Source organism: Ursus maritimus, unplaced genomic scaffold (genome assembly GCF_017311325.1).
Source record: "Ursus maritimus isolate PB19 unplaced genomic scaffold, ASM1731132v1 scaffold_33, whole genome shotgun sequence".
NCBI classification, from domain to species: domain Eukaryota; kingdom Metazoa; phylum Chordata; class Mammalia; order Carnivora; family Ursidae; genus Ursus; species Ursus maritimus.
This window is the reverse complement of record NW_024425897.1, coordinates 500260-524639: the sequence shown is the minus strand read 5'-3', so window position 1 is coordinate 524639 and position 24380 is coordinate 500260. Positions and strand designations below refer to the sequence as shown.

General features: G+C 55.8%; 1 protein-coding gene across 1 annotated transcript in view; it reads right to left on the bottom strand.

The window, feature by feature from the left end:
- Positions 1 to 24380, bottom strand: part of BCR (BCR activator of RhoGEF and GTPase) — a 119310-nt gene that overhangs the window by 11061 nt on the left and 83869 nt on the right. The window contains exons 9-16 of the mRNA XM_008697519.2: positions 18488 to 18609; positions 17316 to 17484; positions 16617 to 16736; positions 15619 to 15694; positions 14192 to 14296; positions 13462 to 13536; positions 10162 to 10259; positions 8186 to 8317 (exon numbers count right to left, since the gene is read on the bottom strand). Of these exons, the coding sequence (XP_008695741.2) occupies positions 8186 to 8317; positions 10162 to 10259; positions 13462 to 13536; positions 14192 to 14296; positions 15619 to 15694; positions 16617 to 16736; positions 17316 to 17484; positions 18488 to 18609 (897 nt within the window). The remainder of the gene's footprint in view (positions 1 to 8185; positions 8318 to 10161; positions 10260 to 13461; positions 13537 to 14191; positions 14297 to 15618; positions 15695 to 16616; positions 16737 to 17315; positions 17485 to 18487; positions 18610 to 24380) is intronic.

Sequence of the window (24380 nt, the reverse complement as noted above, 5' to 3'; positions counted from 1 at the left end):
GGGGGGGGGGGGGGGGGGGGGGGGGGGGGGGGGGGGGGGGGGGGGGTGTCTGCTCACCCCCAGTGTTCTCTGGAGGAAGGGCTGGTTTCCAGCTTGTCTCCCTGGGGTTGGGCGAGGTGGGGGAACAATGGTGGGTGGTGGGCCTGGTGGATGGTGGCCCCCATAGGCCTGGGTGGCTTTGCTGAGGACCAGGCGCGTCTTTAGCCTGAGAGGCAGGACTAAACTGTCCAAAGGAGGCAAGACCGTTCCCTCTGTGCCCACCAACACCGCCCAGGATGGCCCAGCAGGGCTTCACATGTGTGCACTCTAACCTCCACCCTGGAATGGGTCTTTTGAGAGACGCCTGGAGAAATCGCCCCAGGAGGGTAATCTGGTGTCCTGCTTCTGCTCCTATTGCTATAATCTGTTCTCCTGAGCTCTAACGTCCACATCTGTAATTCTTTGCTGCCCTTCTCTGATCCCCACCAGCTCCAGCACCACTTAAATGGATAAAGGAACACCGCGCAGGACATCTAAGATCAAAAAGACAGATGATAACAAGTGCTGGTGAGGCTGCGGAGAAACAGGAGCCCTCAGACACTGCCGCTGGGGATATAAAATACTGCAGCCACTCTCAAAAAGTAGGGCAGCTCCTCATAGAGCTAAACTTGGCTGCCGGACACAGCAATTCCACCCCCAGGTCTCCACATGGGAAGAATGAAAACATCCATTCACACAAAGACTTGTGTGGACACGTTCATAGCAGTGCTAACCGTAACAACCCCGAGCTGGAAACCCAAGTGTCCATCAACTGGTGAGTGGATAAACAGAACGTGGTGAATGAATATATACGATGGAATATGATTCAGCCATGACCGACGCTTGCCGTGATGTGGGGGACCCTCACAAACGTGCTAAGTGTTAGAAGCCTGTCACAAAAGGCCACATAATATAGAATGATCCCATTTATATGAAATATGCAGAATGGGAAAATCTGTAAACAAAAAAGCAGATCAGCCTGGGTCTGGGGGTAAGAACAGTGGGCGATTATAAATGGGAATGATGAAACTGTTTTGGGGAATGGAAATATTCTAAAATTGGATTGTTGGTGAGAGTTATACAACTGTGTAAATTTACTACAAATGCCTGAATTGTATACTTCAGATGGAGGCACTGTATGGCATACCAGTTGAAGAAACAAAGATATAGGGTCCCAACTGGACCACACAGAGCAAGGAGGGCCAGGGCCACACGGCCACACTTTCTTCACGGTGACAGAGGTACACTTCTTCCGGGCAAATCCCGGGGAATCTGTACAAGAAGGATTTGCTCATGTATTTTCATATGTTCATAACTTTCAGAGCCTAAAATCGTCCTAATATGTTTATGAAACACAATCATCACTCATTTTATGTTACTCGTACAAGAGACCCTTCGGACCTCTCCAAGATAGTTTCAGAGATGACATGGGTTTCTCCCCTTGCTCGTCTACCCGCAACATGGGCTGCGTCTCATTCATCTCTGAGCGCCCCCGACCTCCCCCCACCCCGCCCAGGCACCCCGGAAGGCTTTCCTCCCCCCAACAGGACGCCCTGGCGCAGTGAGTGGCTGTGTGGATGGAACACGCATGGCCCTGAGATAATCCCCATGATGAAAGGACGGATCTCTCGGTACCTTTGTAACAGTACCTGCTGTCCCCAACTGCCTGACTGAAAACCACATCTTCCCCAAGCCCTGTCTCCTTCCGGTCTGACCACAGCCCTTATTCTTATTTTGGTTGATGTCTGCCTCCCGTACCAGCCCCAAGGACAGGGCTTTTGTCTCTTTCGTTCGCTGTGGTACCACCGTGCCCAGACGTGTATACATAGGACACACAACGTAAGCATCTTTAATACACATGCATTACAACGCCTACTGGCACAGAGCGAGCATTTGGTCACTGGGGATTACTGAGAGCCAGACACCTGCCCTCTTGCAGGTGAGGGTGCTGAGGCTCTGGGGGGTGGCTGCGAGAAGTTCCCGAAGGAGGCTTCCCCACCACGCCGCACGGCCGAGGGGCTGACTATCCCTTTGGTGGTGGGGGATTTCACAAAGGGGACTAATTGCTGAGTCTGGGCTCCCGTGTCCATCCCTGCACCCTGTGGACATGCTAACTCTTTAAAAACTGGTGGTAAAATATATACAACATAAAGTTAACCATTTTTAAGTGCACAGTTCGGTAGCATTAAGTACATCCCCAATGTTGTGCAATCACCACCACCAACTACCCCCAAAACTTCTTCATCCCAAACACGTCCCCGTGAAACAGTAACTCCCATTCCCAGCCCCCTCCCAGCCCCTGTGAACCTCTGTGCTACACTCAGTCCCTAGTTCACTGGTCCCAGGTACCCCCCTGTAACTGGAATCCTACGTCACTCATCCTTTTGTGTCTGGCTTATCTCAGTACAATGTCACAGTTCATCCACGTAGCGTGTATCTGAATGTCCTTCCTCTGGTACAGCTGCATAATATTTCTCCATGTGGATATACCACACTTGGTTTATGGACCCACCAGCTGATGGACACTTAAGCTTCCTTCCAGTGCTATTGGGCACTTCGGTGGGCTTTTGGGACACAAGTACCACAGAACTGGTCATTGAATGAGCAGACTGCCCGCAAGTGGGTAGACATCACAGTGAGGTCTTGGTGAGGGCTGGAGCATGGGTGTCAGGGCACCCCTAGGAGGGGGGCACAATTGGACCTATCAGTCTGTATCCAACCAGGTTTCCACGCATAAGGCAAGCAATCCAGGCCGGCAGAGTCTGGGAAACCATGTATGGCCACCCCAAGCACCAGCTTCGAATAAAGAAGGGTCAAACCAGAAACCTGAAGCCCCAATCTCATCCGAAACCCACAAAAAATGTTAGAAAGAAAAAACAAACAACTCTGATGATCCCACTGGAATGACTTGTGAGCCCAGCTAGACATGCAAAGTATCAGAAGAAATGGAAGAAGACAAAATTCTAGGATTTGATATAAAGTTAATCACTGAGAAGAAACAGGGTGGAGGGGGTTTAGCAACACAGAAAATTCACAAATGGAGAAGACAGCAGGGAAAGATGGAAGGACGGACTTCCTAATAACCGCGAAGCTCCAATTTCCCTGGGCTTTGGTGAATCTGGTGATCATCCCTGGATGCTGGTCCCAGCCCCCGGCCTAGGATGTGCCGGAGCGCTCGGGCAGTGGTTGCAGGCCCCCTTCCCACCCCCGCAGCCCCACTCGGGCTACTTTGGCCAGCCCTCCACCTCCGCCACAACAGGTGCATCCCCATCAGCCCCTGCTCCACTCAGAGCACAGGACGTTTGACACCTCCGCCTGCGAAAATCCTTCCCCTGTGACCCAGTGACCCCAACTCTGTGAAGATTTCTCTGTCCCGACTCCCCCAAAATAACTGTGTCATGGCCTGCTCTGGCTCTTGGCCCATCCGCAGCATCCTTCCTTCCTGGGACCCTCTGCTCTGTGAAACACGGGCAGATGTCTTCTTGTTCTCGGGGTCCTGGCGCCCGGCATGCAGGAAGCCCTTGATCACCAGGGTGGCACTGTGGGCTCCTGGTGTCTGGTGATGGGCAGGGATGGCTTTGCTTGCTCAGACTCAGAGATGAGACTCAGGGACGACTCTCAGTGGGGCCCTGGGCACCTGTCTGCACACGAGGGCTCAGGTTTGTGAGTCTGACTCTTTCTTGGACAGCCGGCGCCCCCAGGGCTGCATCCCTCTTATACGCTATGTCCTTCTGCCCTTCTGTCTGGTATGGCCTGACACTCTGAACAAACCAACTCACCCATCCTGGGTTTGGGAGGGGGAGCCCTCCATCCTCATCTCATGGAGATTCCACCATTTAGGAGGGGAAGTAGGGATCTGGCCAGTCATCTGAAGAGCAAGGGCCGAGACCTGAGACTTAGACCATGGTTCCTGCACCATCAGCTCATCAGCCCCAGGAAGTTGGGACCTAGCTCCCCAGATGACTCTGATACCTTCTGCCCAGACAGGTGTGTGAGCAGCTTTGCTGGGGACTTGATTTCCACCCCTGGCCCCTTGGAGGGGCCTGCCTGGCTTCTCCCTCCTGGCCAGCTGTGGACTTCTCCCTGGCCCCCCTCAGACACTCCTGGGGCGCTGCACCTTCCCCACCTCACAGGAAGGGTTTTACACTCAACTTATGAGTTAATGTACATATGGGGGGAAGCACTTGGGCCGGGGGAAGGCCATTCTATTCCCACCCACCCCCCGACCCCAGCAACAGGACAGGCAGGGCTCTACAGAGGCCTGATATTATTGGGAAAAGCCCCCACTCAGGAAGGCTGTACCCCCAGAGTCATGGACGCCCTCCCCTACGTGTGCCCCACACAGAAAACAGTGTCTGGGAGCATTGGGGGAGGCAGAAAGAGGCCTAGCTGGGGTCACAGGGGGCCATAACCTCCTCCTCTGACTTCCTGCCTTCTTGCTCCTGGGGATGCCAGCTCATAAACAAGCTCCACCGGGAATGGGGGTCTCCAGGGGCAGCCCAGCCACTGCTTACTCTGTGAGTCATAAACGGACCTTGTGTCATGCTGGGATTCCTTCCTGGCTAATGATGGCTCAGGAGCCAGGCTTCCCACTCACTCGGCTCTTCCACGGAAGCAGACACGGATGAGGGGGTGGAGCCAGAGCCCGCCTTCTCCACCAACAGTGACGACACCTGAGTAATAACAGCAGCAGTGGCCACTGAAGACCCCCACGCCCGGCTCCATGGCCCCTGGCCCCAGTTTACACGTGAGGGAAGATGTTTATCTGGGCAGTGATGACTTGCCCCAGCTCACAGGAGGCGCACTCAAAGGGTCTCCCTTTGGCCACACCAGTCAGGCTCCTCTGAGCTGTTTTCCAACTAGATCTTGTTCTTGGGAATGTCCCCAAGAGCCCAATTTTAGCAAGAACCACCCCGATATCTTTGATAGATGATTACCTTCAACATCTGACCCGACTCCTTGCCCCTCACCACTCCTTGTTGATGTATGATTGCCCTGGCCTGCTTTCCACAAGGAACCCGTTAGGTTGGTTTAGCCAGAATCCCCCCCTATCCCTAATGTTTCCCTTTAGTAACTTTCAACCGATGATCCCCCACACCAGCTCCTTGGCTATAAATTCCCTCTCTCCGTGTCATATTCAGAGTTGGGCTCCATCTTTCTCCCCTGCTGCAAAACCCCACTGCAGTGGTCCCTATACTTGTATCCTGCTAATATAGTCAACCTTGATGTTCTAACAAGGTCATGTACAACTTTTTTTTTTTAAACAGAGTCCATGTCCTCCATGCCTATCCTATCTTGTCCTACTAGAAGGATCAGGAAAGCAGAGTGTTTGCTGAGAAGCACCCCTCAGAGTGTGTGCACAGGGAAACGCAGACCGGGTCAGAGGGCAGAAAGGGGCAGAGAACAGCCAGAGCTTGGAGTGATGCCCCAAGCCGGCCCCCACAACCCCAATGCTCTCTTCTTCCCCAGGACAGGGCAGGGTGCTCACCTGGCACCCCCATGTGTCCGAGAGCACCGGCTGTGCTCTAAAAGGAATATTTTGTTTATATCCAGTAGTATCATGGCAAAGGGTTTTCACAGAGGGCTCAATACAATAAAGGAAGAGGATGAGTACCCTTTCTTTTCTCTTTGCCACTGAGACACCCGATTATCCAGGGGCAGTGCTCAGAGGCCCTGGTTCAAATCTTACCACCCGGGACTCTAGCACTGGAGAATATGACGATTCGCGTCAAAGGTCAATGGAATTGGAGCCTCCCTTAGTCTTGTGTGATGGACTGAAAAAAGGAGCTGGACATCAGTCCATGTGCACCCTCAGCTTGCCTTGGGGCTCTCTGCAAGGCGGGGGTCAGGGTGTGGGTGTGCGGGAGGAAAGCCGGGGCTGGGGGCAGACACAAACATGGAGAAGGAAGGGAGGGGGAGCAGGCGGGACACATTAGTTGTTGAGCAGCAGACCAGAGCCCAAAAACTCAAAGGGCCTGAGCTGTGACTGTTGCCCAGTAGGTGCCAAAACATGTCGGTCCTCCAAGATGTCCAGCACCAGCATGCTCACAGACAGCAAAATCTGGAAAACACCTTAGCGTCCCTTAAGAGCAGAAGAGCCCCTCGATGTGGTTGACTCAATCCATGGGGCTCTCTGTCAAGCCAAGGAGGTGAAGGGGATGGATGTGGAAATACAGGGTGGGATCTCAAGGCCACTGGGGAGTCAGCGCACATGAGCCGCAGAGTGGTGAGTGTCCGCACTGGGCATGCGAGCCACCCTCACAGCCACACCTATCACCCCAACTTTGTAGTGGGCACACGCATCTGTCAAGGTGGGACCCATGCCCAGCTCATGGGGGTGACTCTGGCTGGGGAAAGGACCTGGCTGTCAAAGATCCCTGGATAGGACCCCAAAAGTGGAAGAGCTGAAAAGCACTGGCTGGCATTTCTGCTTCCTCCACCCGGAAGCCCTTTGCTACCAAGACCCCTACAACTAACTGGCTCAGTGGTAAATCAGGCTGACGGGGAGCAAGGAGGAACCATCCCCTTCTCCCTCAGCATCTAAGCCACAGGTAGGACCCACGCCCAGGACATCTGCCGAGTGGCCCTGGACCAGTGGCTGGCCCTCAAAGACCATGCCCATTGACAGAGGATTTCAACCACCTCCACTTCGACCTCAGTCCGCACTTCCTCACTGACTATGTTCTTCTTTCCAGCTTATCTCTTAACTCAGGGAAAAGACCCTGCGGGCAAAGCATCCCGTGAGAGAACCGAAGCTCCCCCTCAAGCAGTAAGGACTGTCCTGACTGCAGACCCCACGTGATGACCCCAAGACACTGCTCCACACGACCTTCACTGCCCACCTGCAGACCCCCATCTACCCCTGTCCCACACTTTCCTTCTGTAAACCTGCAAGTATTTTTGGCACTGGAGTAAATCCTTTTCTTGTCTCACCACCTCTCATCTCTCTGCCTCTGGATTTTATCAGCGGCGAGTAGCCGAACCTGGTCTGGTTGGAACCCCCTGTGCCCCAGTTACACCATCTGAGAGAGGGGTCAAGATTCCTGCTTTCCCTATGCCAGGCAAGGCTGCCCCACTGATCCCCAATGTGCACCCCAAACTTTAGTGGGCTCGCTGGAGTGTTGCCCCAGGCTGGTGCTACCCCTGACCTCAGTAGAATCCAGCCCCAGGTCCTGTCTGTGGGGGCACCTAAGGCCCTGGGCCTGCTCTCCTGGGAAGGTATGGGGTATGGGGTGGTGTCTGCTGGCAGGTAGGTGGGGGGGGGCAGGTATAAGGCAGTCAGAGGAGCATTTTTGCTTTTAGACCTGGTCTCAAGGTACAGGGTGGGAGGGGGTCCCTGGAGGCCCTGAACCACTGAATTCCCTAATAGGCTTCCAGGGTGGGAAAACAGACACATGAAAACCTGGGGAACCAGAACCTGAGAACCTGGCTTTGAAACAGAGAGGGGGGCCTAGAGCCCCCGCTAACTGAGGACTTGCCCCTCTGAAGGATGAGCATGTGCCCTGCCCCAACCCTCCGCAAGAAGAGGAAATTACTCAGGGATGAGTCACCCTCCCTCTCCTTCATCCCTGCTGCTTAGTATTTCAGCACCAAAGGATTTTACTTCCTGCCCTCAGGGAAGGGAGGTGGGGCTTTGTGGAGAGCCCCCTTCTCCAACGGACTGGAAGGCCCAGCCCCCTCCTGCTGGAGGCTTTCCCCGAGGATCTGAGGGTTGGAGAGGAGCGGGAGCAGTCAGTGCCCACCCCAGGGGCAGGGCAGGGAGGAACCCGCCTGGCTGGGTCTGGTAAGAGGCCCATGAGGAACATGGGTATCAGGGCTCCCCCCACCACCCCCGTGGGGCGCAGAACTGCACAGGTGAGGCCACAGGAAACACAGTGCCATGGAGGAACTGAGGCCCCTGCTGTGAGAACAAGCTGAACTGAACTTCCTTTGAGGACAAGATGGGGATAACAGACACTCGGAGAGAGAGAGAGGGGCAGGAAAGGACCTGTGAAGGTCCCTTGCAAGTCCAGGGGCACCTGCCCCCAACCCCTGGAGCCAGGCCATCTCCATGTCCCAGAAGGTCAACTGGGGAAAGAACTGGGAGCATCCAGAGAAGGGTGTGTCAGACATGGGAGGGGGTGGCGCAGAGGGACTCTGCAGGGGGAGAGGAGAGTGGAGGCCTCACCTGGACCTGGCCCTTCCCCATGATCCTGTCTGTGCTCTCGCCATCCTCCTTGGTGATTTTCGTTTTGTTGTAACACTTTTCATAGCACAGTATCCTCAAGGTCTGGGAGCCTTCCAGCTCGATCTCGAATTCCTGAAGTCCCAAGAAAGAAGGAAAGTCCCTCATGAGCAGACAGGTCCAACGGCTTCCTTGCTGCCCCAGGAGGACCCATGCCTCAAGACCCTCTCCACTTCAGTCCTGCGATGAAGACCCTCAGAGGTCAGTTCCCTGTCAGCACCCCTTTGTGGCCCAGTCTGGATGCTTCTGGAAGCTCTGAATGCCTCTAACATCTAATTCGAACTCCCTAAGCCATATGTCAAAGGGCAGTCCCCATGCCACATGCATCAGAAGCTCAAGGGTACTGGTTATGAATGCAGACACTCTATGGACTTTGGGTGATAGTGATGTGTCAGTGCAGGGTCCCCGATTAGTGGGGGGGGCTGTGCGTGTTTGGGGACAGCAGGTATATGGGAAATCTCTGTCTCTTTCTGCTCTGGACCTAAACCTGTGGACCTAAATCTGCTCTAAAAATATCAGTCTATTTGAAAAGAAAAAAAAAAAAAAAAGGACCCAGGGAGGTGATACAGGGAAGAACTGCTCCTGTGGGCTTTCGAGCTGCCTGCTGTGGGATGTGCGGAGTTAGCCTTCTCCCCCATCACCCCAGCGCATCTTCGGTAAATTCTGCATTTCACACCAGTGCTGTTGCAGGCACAGGTTTGTGCTGGGGAAATGGAAAGAGGGTGACGGAAAAGAGAAAAGGAGAGATTGCTGAGCCTGCATGGGGGTGGGGAGGGCGCATGTACCAGGAACATGTAACACCCCCGGACCATTCAGTGGCACACCCAGGCTGGCCACCAGGTGACCTACTGGTCCGGAACCCTCCGTGCCTTGGTTCCTTGAGCCTCCACCGCTGGCTCAACCTGAACCCTTTGTGCTGAGTCTAGCACCCCTCCCTCACTGCCCCTGTCAGTCCCAGCCCTCTTGCTCCCTGCAAAGCCTTTGGGGGCTCCATGTGGCTGTGCTGCTCCCTCGCCACAGCAGCCACCACCCTTTGTGCAGGGACACCCAGAGCTATCATGCCGGGGCAATCTTATAGGCTCGCCGTCCTACAAGGCATTGAGTCTGATGATCAGAGCAGTGGACACCAAGAAAGGAGAGCTGGGGGTGGCCCCATGAGCCACGTGAACTGAGGTGGACCAGGCAGCCAGGTGGGACTCAGCTGCTTCTTCTGCAGGGGGGTGAGTGGTGTGATCCCACCCATATCTTTAAGCATGAGGCCTTTGAGAGCCACAGCTGCTCCAGAAACTGGGAAATGGCATTCTCACGGATCTGGGGACTTCATCAATATTGGCCACTCTGTAATCATTCCTGTACTCCCAAGGCTCAAGGCAAGACAGCAAGCAAGTGAACACAACAGCTCTCCAAGATGAAGGCCAAAATAGCACCAACTCTACAAACCCAACACCCGGGACAGGCAAACAGGGTGCCTACCCCCGCCCCTGCTGGCAAAAAGAGCCTCAGGCTTCCAGAAACCAAGAGGGTCACAGGGCTCATTCCAACTTCCGAGGAAAAGCTATGGAAACTTACCAAGTAAACAGTAAGCATAACAAAGGCAGCACAAAAAGCCCTTTTAAGTTCGTTTTCCAAATGCTTCTCCAGCAAAATAGGCTGTTTCTTTGTGACCGGGGAGGGGGGGTCGGATTCTCAGGAACACAGAGATAAAATCTCTTGGACTAGTCCCCCCTCTCTCCTCCCAGGAGATTCCTGGCAAGCTGGTGGAATGCTGGCGGTGGCGCCTGTGGGGGGTGGGGGTGGGGGGGTGGAGCCATCTAGGGAGCCTTGGGGCGGGGGCGGGGAGGCGTTCAGACTCTCCTCAAGGACAAGATCCTGGCAGGCCAGCGCCAGCACGCAAGCCGCGCCTGGAATCAGTACCTCACCTCGTTCCAGTTGGGCTCCGCTGTGTCTCTGTAAACGCGTGTCTTGGCTTTATTCACAAAATAACCAAAGGAGTCCACCTCCAGGGTACAGTACAGATCTGTGGAAGGGTGACACAGGGAAGCTGACCACACTTCTTCGTATTACCCACATTTTCTATGACAGCAGGGGTTATTTTTGTCGGGGGCCAACGGCAGGTTGCCCCAAGACGGGCCACTGTGACATGGAGATTATTCTGAGCTGAAGGCAATCAAGACTATGAGCTGAAGAGAAACTTCTATGCTTCCCTTAACTATACAGAAGAATCTAGATTGGGGGGGGGGGCTTTCTCAAAATAAGGGTTATGAGCAGAGATAGAGGTTATCTGAGTGACCCATCAGTACAGCCGGGCAAACAGCTGTTCCTTTTTTTTTTTTTTAATATTGTATTTTATTTGTGAGAGAGTGAGCGAGCGAGCGCTCAAACAGGGGGAGCGGCAGGCAAAGGGAGAAGCAGGGACCCCGCTGAGCAAGGAGCCCGATGCGGGACTTGATCCCGGGATCCTGGCAAATGTTCAGCCAACTGAGCCACCGGGGCACCCCCAAACTTTTGTTCTTATTGCCCTGTGATGTGCATTCCTCTCCTCTGAAGTCCCAGACCCCTGCCCCCTTCTCCTCAGTTCGGAATGACACATATGCCTCATTTTGCCTGACTGATCTGTGATTTCCATGTCCGTGTGGATTCCCCGTGGGCACGCTATTACACTGAATTTTCTCCTATTAGTTGGTCTCACGTCAATTTGATTCTTAGTCCAGCTGAAAGAACCCTTAAAGGGGACAGGAATTCTTGTTCCCCGACATTTTCAAAATCAGAAAAAAAATAAAAGATTTTATTTATTTATTTGAGAGAGAGAGAGAGTGAGAGGAAGAGAGCATGAGTGGGGGGAGAAGGAGAGGGAGAAGCAGACTCCCTGCTGCAGGGAGCCCGACATGGGGCTCGATCCTACGACTCCAGAATCATGACCTGAACTGAAGGCAGACGCCCAACCAACTGAGCCATCCAGGGTTCTTTTTAAAATAAAACAACACCCCAGCAGCCAGCACGAGCCGCAGCACCTCATGCAATGTTCCACCCATGGTGCAACTGAATCAGCACCTCTTAGAACATGTGTTCACCTGGTCCCTTGACAAAGCCCTAAAGCCTCTATGTGAGCAGAGAGCCCTATGGCTGGTGACCTGGGCAGAGGTGAATGTGCCATCACCACCAGGGGGGAGGACGCACACAGAGGGGTGGGGCCAGGGGAAGTGCCTACCACCTGCACAGTTTGAGTTTACCAACTAAATTGGTAGCAAAGGGTGCTGCAGGCCAGGGCAGGGCACTGAAAACAGCTCTGTGCTAGGAGAATTGTGGGGTGCAGCAGGAGCAGAGGTAAGGTCCAGGGAGGAGGCCACTGCCAAGGTCTGGATGAAGGGTGGGGCAGGTGGTCAGAGGTGACAAGGAAACTCCACTGATGGAGAATGTCATTTTACTGATATGGCCAGTAAACCAGACGGTGGTTTCTGGCCTGGCCACGGGTGGAGGGTGGCACTTCTCACTGGGGCAGGACATAAAAGAAGAGGAACAAGTTTGGGGTCCCAAGTGATGCGTTCAGTTTGGGGATGTGGAGTTTAGAGCATGGGACACTGAGGACACAGATGGAAAGGTAACAGAGGGGGCCCAGGAGAACAAAGTGGGGATGGAGAGGCAGGTGCCAGGCATCATCTGCGCTGCTGATGGAAAGGTCCCTGGGCGTAGGAAGGAGGGAGTATATGCAGTGAAGGCCCAGATGGAACCCTTGAAAAACCAGCATTTATGTGAGGGGGCGTGAGGCAGGTGCACCCAGGGGAATCATTACGTCTGTGTGACGACTTTATGGGGGTATAATCGGCATACTGTATAATCCACCTGTTATAAGGTCGAGGATTTTTAATAAATTTAAACACTTGTCCAAACAGCACTACTACTGCCCTCCCCCCAAAAAGTCCCCTTGGGCTCAACTGCAGTCAAATCTCTTCCCACCCTGAGCCCCAGGAAACCCTCACCAGGCGTTCTGTCTGCAAACTGTACCTTTTCTATAAGTTTCAGACACATGGGATGATATGACATGGAGTCTTTTGAATCGGGTGTCTTTTGTTAGGAATGATTCTTTTTAGGTTCATCCCTGTGGCTGCCCGTAGCGGTACTCTGCGCCTCCCTGCTGCCGAGCCGCACTCCGTCACGTGGATGACCATGGCGTGTTTTATGCGAACAAGCCCTCATCTCTCTAAATACTTAAAAGCAGGGTTGCGAGATCACACAGTAGGGGGGTGTTTGACTTTTTAAGAAACCGTAAAACTGTCTTCCAGCATGGCTGAACCATTTCACGTCCCCACCAGCGGCGTGCCTGAGCGTTCCAATTTCTCCACATCCCCACCGACATTTGTCACTGTGCACCTTTTTGCTTATTGCCATCCTGGCGGGTATCAAGTGGGATCTCATTGCGGTTTTAATTTACATTTCCCTACAACCATGAGCATCTTTTCACATGTTAATTAGCTACCTGTATTTCTTTGGTGAAATGTATTCAAATCTTTTGCTCATTTTTAAAAACTGGGCTGTCTCCTTTGCACTGATTTCTGAAAGTTCTCTATATTCTCTGATTACAAGTCCCATATCATGTGTATACACACACACATATATACACACACACGCACATATATATGGTTTATAAATACTGTCTCCTAGGCTGTGGCTTGTCGGTGAGTTCTCGTTCAGCTTTGCGGCATCGGTGGGAAAGGTCAGCACAGTGCCCGTCCTGCGTCCTCCTACAAGGGGCCTGAGGGCTCGCGTGGAGGTGGCATGCTGAGGGGTGCAGCATGTGCTGCCCTGGACTGAAACGCAAGCAGCCCCCACTGCTCTGACAGCTTAAGCACCTGCAAGGTGCTCCCTGCCTCGGAGGGGTGGGAGGAAAAGGGTATCCATTTAGCTGTCAGCAGCCAAATCTACGCTGCTGTCGGGGTCAAGGTGCTGCTGCCCACAGCTTGGAACCCAGGCTGTATTTTCCTGTCTGTAGCAGACGCCAGTGCCTGTAATTATAAGACCTGCCTGCAGGGAGCAGCTCAGCAGCTCGCACATCTGGTCTAGAGACCAGAGACAGGCAACAGTCCGCTCCAGGTGTCACCCCGCACAGGACCTCACAGGGTTAAGAGTCCAAGGCATCCGATGATAATCTGAGTCACGACCCTGGTTCCTCACAGCCTCCAGCTCGGTGCCCTGACACCTTCCTCCCCAAACCAAGCACTTACTTGAACTCTGCTTAAAGCCAGTGGCGGAGTGGACGATGACGTTCAGGAATCCGTACAGCCCTGGAGATTCATCATCTGTGCAAGAGAGCAAAGGGGTGAGCACATGTTCTCCTGAGAGAGGTCGGCAAGTGACAGGCTCTGCTTCAAAATCAACCCTCCAGGGGAGCACCACGTAGCTGCCATCTGCTCGGCACAGGGCCAGGTGATGTCACAAGCCAGAAAAACAATCCACTGCATCCTCTGTCTCAGAGACCTTAGGTTCTGAGGTGGTTTACAACATGGCAGGCCGGTGACTGAGGTGAAACGTGGTCAGGTTCCCAGGACAGGAAAGGGGCGGGTGGCATGTGACACAGATGTCGTGCGTGTGCATGCATGTGCACAAGCATACACCTGTGAGTGGGGATGAGCAGACACAAGTGTGTGCGCGAGTGAACGCAAAATGCAGCATGACCAAAGGTGTGGGCAGGAAGCAGAGAGTTGGGAGGCCAGGGGAGTGGGACCAGACCCGGAGCACAGAGAGGGTCTGAGATGTGTTGTGTGACCAGGAACAAAGTCATGGGTCTCCTCAGCCATCCAGCAGCTGGGGAAAGACCACCCCTGACCTGTCCCATCCACTCCTGGGAGAGGCTGACAGGCCCTAAGCAGCACACACATTCCTTCAAGAAACCCATGGTCCCAAAGACAGTGCTGACAGCAGAAAGGGACGGCAGCCCTTGGGAGGATAGCCCACCTTCTTTGTTGATGGTCAGTGGAATGCTGTGCACGGTCTGAAGTTTGACACACGAATTGGTCAGCATCTGCAGCTCCACGGATGTCAGGGAGAAGCTTTTGAAACCTGAGAGGGCAGAACCCAGGTGCATCAATCAGCCAGTCAGACCCCCAGGACACCCAGAGGGTGTTCTCTGACTTCCCTGCAAGGGACCTTCACCACAGCCTGGTGATGAGCCGCAGTGGCCAGGAGGGGGCGATCTGCTCCCAAGAGAGGAGCTGGTAAATGGCCAAGTAAGGCGTGGCCTTGGCCAAGGCTAAGCTCAGCGGGGAGGTGGAATTAGCATAAGGCTTGCAAACACTAGAGCTGGCCTGCCACCTAAGCACAGCCACAAGCCAACTGTGAGAGGGTGACCGGGTGTATCTTCCCACACAGATACCCAGCATAGCCCTGCTCCGCGTTCTGCCACCGAGGGCCCCTGTCTCTCCACCAGGTGAGGAAAAGGGGCTTATTTCTGTTGCAGCACCGAGCAGGGAGCAGACACTGCCATGCTGCAAATGGTTGGGATCCCCTGGTTATAAAAGGAAACCCAGCCGTCAGAGCTGCCAGGAGTGCCTCATCCCCCAGGACGCAGGGCACTGTGGGGGGAAATGGCTCAGCACAGGCAAGGATGATAAGCCCAGAGGGATGGGAACTCAGGACAGGGCAGAGGCGTGTGGAGCTCCCAGTCCAGGTCTCTCTGCAGGTACTCTCAGAACAGTGCCACACGCAGCGCACCTAGGAACGTCTTAGCAAGGACAGCTGCAACCCCAGGACTTGTGGCAGGGTCTGCCTTCCCACCCCTGCCAGATGGTCAGACAGGCCCAGCGGCAGCTCTGAGCTCAGGAGAAGGAGAGAACTGCCAAGAGACCGAAGCACCCAGGGAAGGGACCATCCCAGCAAGGAGTGAGCACCCTATCCTAAGAGTGATCAATCGCTGGCCCCTTGGACAGGGAGTGGGGCCAGCACAGTGTGGCTGCCTAGGCGGGTCCAGCCAAGGGCCCTTTTGGCATCAGCACCTGCGGGGGACGAGGGAGGCCTGGGGGTAGGGCAGGCAAGGGCGCAGGGGGCCACAGGGGCAGGTAGGCAACAGAGTAGGGAGGTTCAGGAGGCAGACGGGGAATTTAGGGAAGGCACTGAGGGAGAGGGAGAGTTCACAGGGAAGGTCAGAGAGCTGGTGGGGGGTGAGGTACTGGGGATGTGGGGGAGGCATAGGCAAGTGGGCACAGAGGGCAGGGCCCTAGCAGGAGTTCCTGTCCAATTTATTTTCAGAATCAGAGCTCCACAGAGCATCTCACTTGGGTAAGAGCGCCACTGTCCAGCCCCTTGGGAAGGAAGAAAAGGCCTGAAACCATCGGAGGGGATGAATATCCTGCGGTTCCAAGCCTCTCCTTGCAGATGCCACTTACACTTCTTCTGCTGCTCTCGGATGTTCTCCCTCCACTCAGCGCGCTCATAGTCAGAGGAGATCAGGAATGTGTAACTCTGGCGCGAGAGAAGGAGAATACACCCTGGTTACCTCCACTCCCACTCAGGTGCCGCTCCCCGTCCCTGTCCACATGGAGTCCGGCACTGCACCCCTCCAAGGCACACGTATGTGGGTGCCAGAGGCTGGCTGGGGCCTGGTGGCTGAGTGTGCTCGCAGCTTGGCTCGTGCTTCTGGCACGCTCCACCCTTCCTGCCAGCTGGGCTTCAGGCCACAGCTCCTGTGCCCCGTGCAGCTCTGCCTCTGGCACCAGCCCCCTGCCTAGACTGCCTGGGCCAGGGCATGGCATGTTGTAACTTAGGGCCACAGAGAAGGTGACCAGGTGGGATCTGCAGAGGTGAGGGCCAATGCCACCCACCACCTGTGGCCAACACACAAGCCCCGAGCTGTGACCTAGAGACGAGGCGCCTGCAGAGCCCACCAGCTGCCTCCCTAGGCTGTGCGCGGACAACCACATGTGATGCCCACAGAGGGAGTGGCCCGGGCTCCAGATGGCACCAGGAGCCAGACTCGGGAGAGAAGCTCCCCTCAGGCCCACCATGTCCCCGGACAGAATCCCTGTACTGAGGACCGGGTCTGCACAAACCTGTGAACCCCCTGCCCTATTCAGACTGCCTGGAGACCCCACTACCCCCCAGCTTTGGGGGCTGAGCCAGCTGCCAGTCAACCTGGAGGCTTCGGCCCAAAGCACCAGTCAGAGGGACACACGGGCCTGGGTGAGCCACACTGAACAAGGCTCTCCTGGTGGGAGAACGCCCTCCAGGGAAAAAGGGCTGCTGCTGTACAGGCCCCATGGGAGCTAGGGTCTCGGCCACAGCACAGCGAGGTTCAGGCTCAGTGGGAGCTGGGGGCCAGGAGGGTCTGCCAGGGCTAGCAGCAGGAGGCCCCGGCTGGCTGAGTGAGATCGTGGTGGGCGCTCACCTTGCCGTTGCGGTTGTGCACCCTGAAGGCCATGCTGGGGGACATGAGCAGGAGCAGCGACTCCTGCTCTGACAGCTTCTTCTTTAGCCTCTCGATGGCCTTGCTGCCCTTGTTTGCCCTCTGTGGGGAGAAGCCACATAGTCACGTTTCCATCCCGGGGGCCCAGTGCTACCCGTTCCCACCTGTCCCATCCCCACTGCTCCCAGAGCCTTCCTTGGCCTACAGGGTTTGTGGTGCGGTAGGCCCACGGGGTGGGGGGAGGGGGGGAAGACCCCTGTCCTGCTGAGCTCACCTCAGCCAGGCAGCCCCGAACCGAAGCCCAACCTTCCGGGGACCCGCCTTTTCTATGGCCACTGCATGGTGCCTGCTCTGGCCGGGGCTAACCCTACATGCGAATGCCTCATTCTCACCATTCCTCCAGTCTTATAAATCTCTCCAGAAACAACCAGGGGCCTGCCTGGGGCAGTCCAGAACACCTGGAGGGGCTGATTCCCCTACCTGGGACTCTCTCCCCACCGGTGCAGCCGGGCACCTCTTCCACCCCACATGCTGGACGGCTCCAAGCCTGACAGTGGGCTCGCAGGGGTCCCAGGTCCCCAAGGCCGGTGAAGTGGGTCAGATACTCAGATACCCGTGTGCAAAGGGTTGCTGCCACTCCAGCTGCAGAGCCTAGCCTTGCTCCTTCCCAACTGGTCTCACCTTCTCTCTCTGGATATCATTCTTGATCTGGGATATCTTGATCTTCATGGCATCCAGCTCCTCGTCCAGCACCAGGGGGATGTTGGGAGCTGCCTCTGACTCATCTACCGTCTGGAAGCTGAGATCCGTGAGTGGGATGTACCACTTGCAGTCATACTGCTGGGTTTTGCTGGGTGAGGAAATAGCGCATTAATACACGGACTACTTTCCTTTGCTAATGTCACTGTTCTCAAGAGCCAGAAAAGCCTAAGTTTGAGGCTTGCGTAGTTTATGAGACCTGAAAACCTAGCTTGTGGTCCATGCAATAGACTGGCATAACGCCATCAGCCAACACTGGTGACCCAGCCCTGGTGACCCCTAGCAACAGGCACTCTGCATGCGTGAGTTAGGCCTGATCCACCTTATCCTGGGTTGATGGTGGCAGCTCACAGGCTCCCTGATGTGGGAGCACATCAGGGGCATCCAATGACAGGACAGGACTGCAGATGCCCCCAGAGCCATAGAGTTTGAGGGGTTACAGATCTACCAGGGGTAATCCCCTGCCGTGACAGAAGGGGAAACTGAGGCTATCTTCTGAGATGACTGATTTAAATCTGCTCAGTACGGTAATGGCAGAATGGGGGAAAGAACCCAGTTCTGACCTTCTCTCCATTCCAGCTAGTGCAACCTGGGTGGTCTGATCCCCAGGAGGAGGGGTGTGTTGGGGGGTGGTTTGTAGCCTAGGCTGGGAATAATTTAGAAGCTCTCACCAGGTCTGGGGACACAAAGCACAGGGATGGTCTAGTGATGCCCCCCTGTCCACCCACCCCGCTCCCACCTGCCAGCTTGCACCAGATCCCGCAGCTCCCTGACCTGTCACTTACTCTTTCTGGGTTATGACGTGACAGTCCCCCAGTAGTACTTCAACAGGTAAGTTCCCCTTCCACTGTAGGAGATAATAGGCCGGTCACTGATCCTGACCTAGACTGTCCCCAGGTTGTTAATGGTGACCTTTCACCCTGAGCCTGCCATCATGGCCAGTTGGAAACAATGTCACCTAAAGAAAGTGGCCTGGCCACATAGTTACTGAACTCTTCAGGTTCACTGCACACAGAAAAAGCCAGGTTTCTTTCATTTATGAAACCAGTCCTGCCCCCGCCCCCCAGTGGGATGGGCGCTGTGTGGTCACTCACCCTCCACTCTGCTTCTTGAGCTTGGTGCAGAGGAGCAGGTCGGTGAACAGGAAGACGTGGCGCAGCTTGCGGGCCCCCTCCACCAGCTCCACCATGAAGCTGTCCTTCAGCAGCTGCCGGTGCTGTGCGGTGGAGTGGGGGCTCGAGTTAGGGCAGCGGGCCAGCGGGGTGGGGGGGGGGCTTCAGAGCCTCAGCCTCCCACTGTCAGACCCACTCTCCAGCGCTCCCCCTGTCTCAGCAAACATACGCACTACGCTTTCCTCTTTGTTCAGCAAAGTTTCTTGGGTGCTTGGCCTGTGGAGGAGGGTGAGTGCACAGAGCTTGAAGGCTGGGGAAGAGGGACATTACAGCTATGTCAATCGTCTGCAGGAAAAATGACGGCAGGAAACCCCTGCGAGCAGGGCAGTCCCTGCCTCTGTGGGGCAGCCACTGGAGACCCAGAATGGGTCTGACCGGGCAAGAGGTCAGCCATGTAAGGATGTTCTCCCAGAAGGACCACCATAGGACAGGCCCACAGCAAGAAGAGCATGGATGGGGCAGTCTGGTGAGTGGGGAGGAGGTGAGCCCAGAGTGCTGTGAGCAGCGGGCAGACCGGTAGTCATGGGAGAGGCTGGGCTTAGTTCTGAGGGCAGCAGGAGGCCAAGCAGCAGGCCCACAGTTGGGACCTCATGCTCTGGGCTTCCTAGGGTCAGTGCCCCCTGAAGGGCAGAAGCCCACACAAGGACACCTGGATACCTGCAGCTGAGTCTGTGGTGACCTGCCCAGGACCCACTGGACCTAGACTAGCAGGGGGACAGGAGGCACTAGCCTGCCAGCAAGCTACATGCCTCCGCACCTGGGTGCTTCACCTGAAAGACAAGAACACTCCCACTGGCTTACACAGCTCCAGGGCTTGCCAAATGGCACACCAACGTAAGTCAGTAATTCACCCGAAAAAGAGTACCCAGCAGCCCATGAGAGTCAACGCTGTGCCATGCCAAGGACACAAAGACAGGAGGAGAGGCTGACATGGTGAGCCTTCCCCTTCCCCATGCACATTCCAGGGATGCTGTGCGAGCACGTGCCCTCATCATCAGATGTGATCCCCACAACACCCCGTGGGCAGGTCCTTGAGCCGATTTCACAGATGAGAAATGGAAGCCTTGGAGAGATTGGCCACCTATCCTAGGCAGCACAGTGAGTGAGCAAGCAGATACTCAGTGGTCTCTGTCCTTGGGAACTCAAAAACCCATGGGAGGGAGACCAGATGGTTAGCGGGAACCCAGGCACCCTGGCTTCTGGGAAGGCCCCCCAGAGAGGGTGACTCTCCACTCCTCACTGTGATGGCTAGGGAAAGGTCAGGTACATACACTGGAGTGGGCAAAGACCCACAGCATCTCCCCAGCCGGAGGTATCTCCACCGCCGCCCCCCCCCACCCCGCAATGCGCTTGGCAGGCCCTCACACCTGGCTCCCCGGCCGCCTCTCGGGGAGCCTGTGCCTCCCTAAACTCTCCCAGACTCTCCGCAAAAGCTAGCCAGCAGAGCCACCCAGAAGCAAGCGTAGCCTGGGCTGGGCCCCAACACTCCCAGGTGCAAGGGCCACATGTCACTGTCACATTCAGCTTGGCTCGCAATGGCCAGCTGGCCCCTGGCCTCAGACAGCGACTGATTTAAATGGGAGAACATTAAGTAGAAGGGCTGGAAGACCGCCTGCATGCCAAGGCCATGACTCACCATCACTCATCCTCTCCCTGCCTGCCAGGGGCAGACAGCCCACCTGGCACTGGTGCCCACAGGGAGCAAGAAAGTGTGTACACCTGGAGAAATGTCCACACAGAGCTGGAGACCCTGGGGCAAAACCTAGGGCAAACCTGACGGCTGGATCCTCATCAGGGAGCAGGTCTGTGAAGGCTCCTGGGACCCTGAAGTCCCAGAGGAATGAATGGACAGATGCCTCCACAGTAGGGACATGGCAGACGGTCTTCCAGTTTAGGGGGCAGAGACCAAGGGACTCTCTGTGATGGCACACGGATCCTCCCTCCATATAAAGGGGGACTAACATAATAAAAAATTTAAAAAATAAATAAAATAAAATAAAATAAAATAAAATAAAAAAATAAAGGGGGCTGAGTTTCTGGCCACCACCAGCAGAGGGCCCCCTACATCCAGCTCAGAAGTGGACTCACCCCCTCTGCCAGCAGGTCAGAAATGCTGAGTCCCAGCAGCAACCACCCTCCTCCATTCCTCAGCTGAGCCCCCTGGGGGCTCAGACTGCAGCATTGGGAGGCTCTGATAGGCAGACTCTATTTTGATCCTGTGACAGTCGCCAGGCCCCTCCCCATGAACTCTTGCCTACGCAAACCCTCACCTTTCTAAGAGAAGCCCCAAAGCCAAGGGTGCCTTACACGTCCTAGCAGCCCAAAGCATCCCAGTCCGAGCCCTGCTCCATGCCACGCTCTGTCTCCGAGGGCCGTCCAGAGCATGTAGTCGTACACAGCCCCTGCCAGACCCTTGGAGTGCACGGCTGGTGGACAGCAGTGGCTATCTTCAGAGTAAGGCTCTTTCACTGCGAGTTTCCCTGTCATGTCACAGTTACCCTCCCCCCGGACGAGGCACTGGGCCTTGCTTCTGAACCCCAGGCCACTCTGAGGTCTTCCAGCATGCACGAACAGAAAATATCCAGCAAATGGGCAGGAGGGGTCTCCCAGCCCCAGGAAAACAGGGCCCCAACTATGACACTGGCAAATCCACAAAGGGAGCCTGGACCCCAGCAGAGGGGCCAGAGTCAAGGGAGCGGCAGGGCAGCAGGCGAGGGAGTGGGAGGGAGGGGGAGCTGGGAATCACACTGTCTCTGTCCATATTTCCTCAGGCCCAGGGATAGTCCTGAGGCACAGACTCGTAAGGCTGGTGGTCCTGCCCTGATGCACAGCCGAGGGCCCTGACCCCTGGCTAGATGCCTCCTGTGCTCAGAGCCCAGCTCAAAGCCCCACGCTGAGGAGGAATCCTGCTGCTGAAACAGGCCTGTGAAGAAATGACAACAAATCCCTATCCGCACGGACACCACTTCAGGAAAGAGAAAGGCCAGGGTAGATGATCGGGGAGGACAGAAATGAAGGGAGGGATGGAAAAGCTGCACACCCAACGGCGAGTTGGTGAGGGGCTGCTCTGCCCCTTGACTGAGGCATCCGAGGGGCTGTTGGACCCTGTGGCCATCACCTGGGCCTCCTCTCAGATCCCCAGTTTCTGCAGAGATGCCCTGCCAGCCCACATGGGACCACTGTAGAGCCAGGAGGCCCATGCCTGCCCCGGAGACATCCCGCTCGGAAATGCTCACGAGCCCTGTCCCCAGCACCAACGTCCGGTCCAGCCCACCTGTCAGGTCCTCCAGGGGACACAGGCAGGGCCACAGCTTGGCTGCAATAGGTCATAGCCCCTTGGCACTGTGGGCTGTGGTCTAAAGATGGTGTGAGGTTGGGTGGCTGCAAAGGACTGTCCCTTTGCCTCAGCATCTCACACAGAGCACACACACACCCCCCACCCCGGTAGAGCTGCAGGAGAGACCTGGAACCCACCGCACCCCGGGATAGGGTAGCACCACACTTCTCGAGGCCTAAGGGACAGTGATTCAGAAGAGCCAGCCCCTTGGGCCCACAGGAGTGTGTCTGTGCGAAAGAGAATCCACATGTCTGTGTGTGTGGCCCCATGAGGCAGGCACATCTGTGTGTGTGTGTGTTCCTGTCAGTGTGGGTCCTGATCTGTGTGTGTTCCCGTGTGCCCTGTGTGTATGTATCTCTGCGTCTGTGTCTTCACGTGTGGGTCATGTTCCTGTGGTTCTGTGTGTCATTCTAGATGTTTCCATGTTGCTGTGTGTCCATGGGTATGTGTCCCCATGTCCCTCTGTATGTATGTCTGTATGTGTGTGTGTCCCCTTGTGCGCATGTCTTCGTGTGTGTTGTGGGGTGGAGTGGGGATGGTGGTGGGAAGGCACTCCCTCTAGGGAGTCCCCCTACCCCACATCCCAGGTGGGGAACACCTGCTTAGAAGGGACACTACCTGCCTCCTTGAAAAACTGATAACCTCACCCTGCCTGGGAGTCAGGTGTCTGGAGCCACTGTGCCCCCCACTGCCTGCGGCCCTCCTTCCTCTCTTCTCTCTGCAGTGATTATGCTGGTTCAGCCACTTCATTTCTCTGAGCCTCAGTTGCCTTAAAGATAAGATGGGATGCAAACACCTGCCTGGTACCATTTTTAGAGGAGTAAATGCGCCCACAGGAGGCTATCGGCTACCATAAGCCAAGTCCTCTGTGGGTATAGGCCCTGTGTTGAGAGTTGCCCTGTCATTGGGTCTCTCCCACTTCATGATGACTGGGGGGGTACCATCACCCCCAGTTTTACAGACAAGGAAACTGAAGCCAGTGAGGTTACATTATGTGCCCACAGTCTTCTGAAGAGGGGCGTCTCCTTCCCCAGGGTCTTCCCTAGGCTGGGCAGCCTCCTCCAGCTGTCATTCTGGCAACACTGCACCCCACCCCCAGACAGAACCCATCCAGGGAAGATGCATCTGGAAGTGCACTGTTATGGACTGATGTTTGTGTCCACTCCAAAATTCATGTTGAAGCCCTAACCCCCAGTGTGACAGTGTCCAGAACGGGGCCTTTGCAGGTGATCAGGTTTAGGTAAGCCTGCAAAGAAGAGAAAGACAGAGCTGTCTCCATGTGCATGCTGTGAGGAAAAGCCAGTGGGGTCTGGCCAGGGAAGACCAAGAAGGGTTGCCAACGAGGGCCCAGGTGGGGGCGGAGAGGAGAAGGAGGAAGATGGCTAAAGCAAGGGCCGATGAGGCCATCAGTTGCCAGCTGAGGGTGCCTGGCTTGGCTCCAAGCATGCGCCAGATTCAGAGTGTCTGCCCCTGCAGGGGGCCGGCAGCCTGAGTACCCGTGCCCCCAGAGTAAGGTCTATAACTGGGGGTCGCTGGCTACATGCAAACAGCCCAGCTGACACCGCCCATCAGAGCAGCCCTGGCTGCGGGGTAACTCGTTGGGATCCGGAGTTTCAGCAGGTGGAACCAGTGTCCCCAGAACAACACACGCGCAGCCGAGCATGTGCTCAGGGTCTCACCCGGCCCTCCTGCCCTCACACCTATTCTAGGGCTCTCGGCACTGGGCTACCTGGCCTCCCTGCAGAGCACACCTCCACTCCCTGGTCCCCAAGAAAGCCTCCTGTTTCCCGGGCCCTGGAGAGATGCATCACTGCAAGACAACCAGCTGAGGGGATGAAGTCAGCTCATGACGTGGCTGGAAGGGATGGGAGCGTGCTGGGGGGAGGGCAGGCAGGAATGTCCACCAAGCACCTGCGGGCTGCTGGGCCCTGGGCGGAGCGTGCTTCATGAAACATCGTGCACTTGGCAGAATGGTCCCAGGCAACAGGTTCCAGCACCACCACATCTTGGGGAAGGAAAGGCTCAGAGTTAGGTAACATGCCCAAGCTCCTGGAAGAATCAGAACCTGGGCCCAGACAGGTCAAGAATCCAAGCTCCATCTGCAAGTATGTATGAAGGATTGAGGAAAGGACTAGACGTGGAGCATCGGCCTTGCCCTTAAGGGGCCCTCATGTTGTAGCCAGCCTTTGCAACTGTGGACACACGGGGTCTGGGCTCAGTCCCGTCCCACAGCTGAGCAAGCTGGTGCTTGCAGATGAGTGGCACTGCTGAGGTCACACGCAGTGTCTAGTGGCGCTGAGAACCCCAACCCTTCTGCTGTCTTCACCCCCACCCCCTTTCCACAGCACCCCTTATAAACTGCCACAGGGTCTGGCATTTCCAATTCTTTAATGCTCAAGCCAGAGGCCTCCCTTCTCCTCTGACTGAGCCTCATCACCCCTCAGCCTCAGCCTGCACCGGCGACATTTCTCCAGTGGC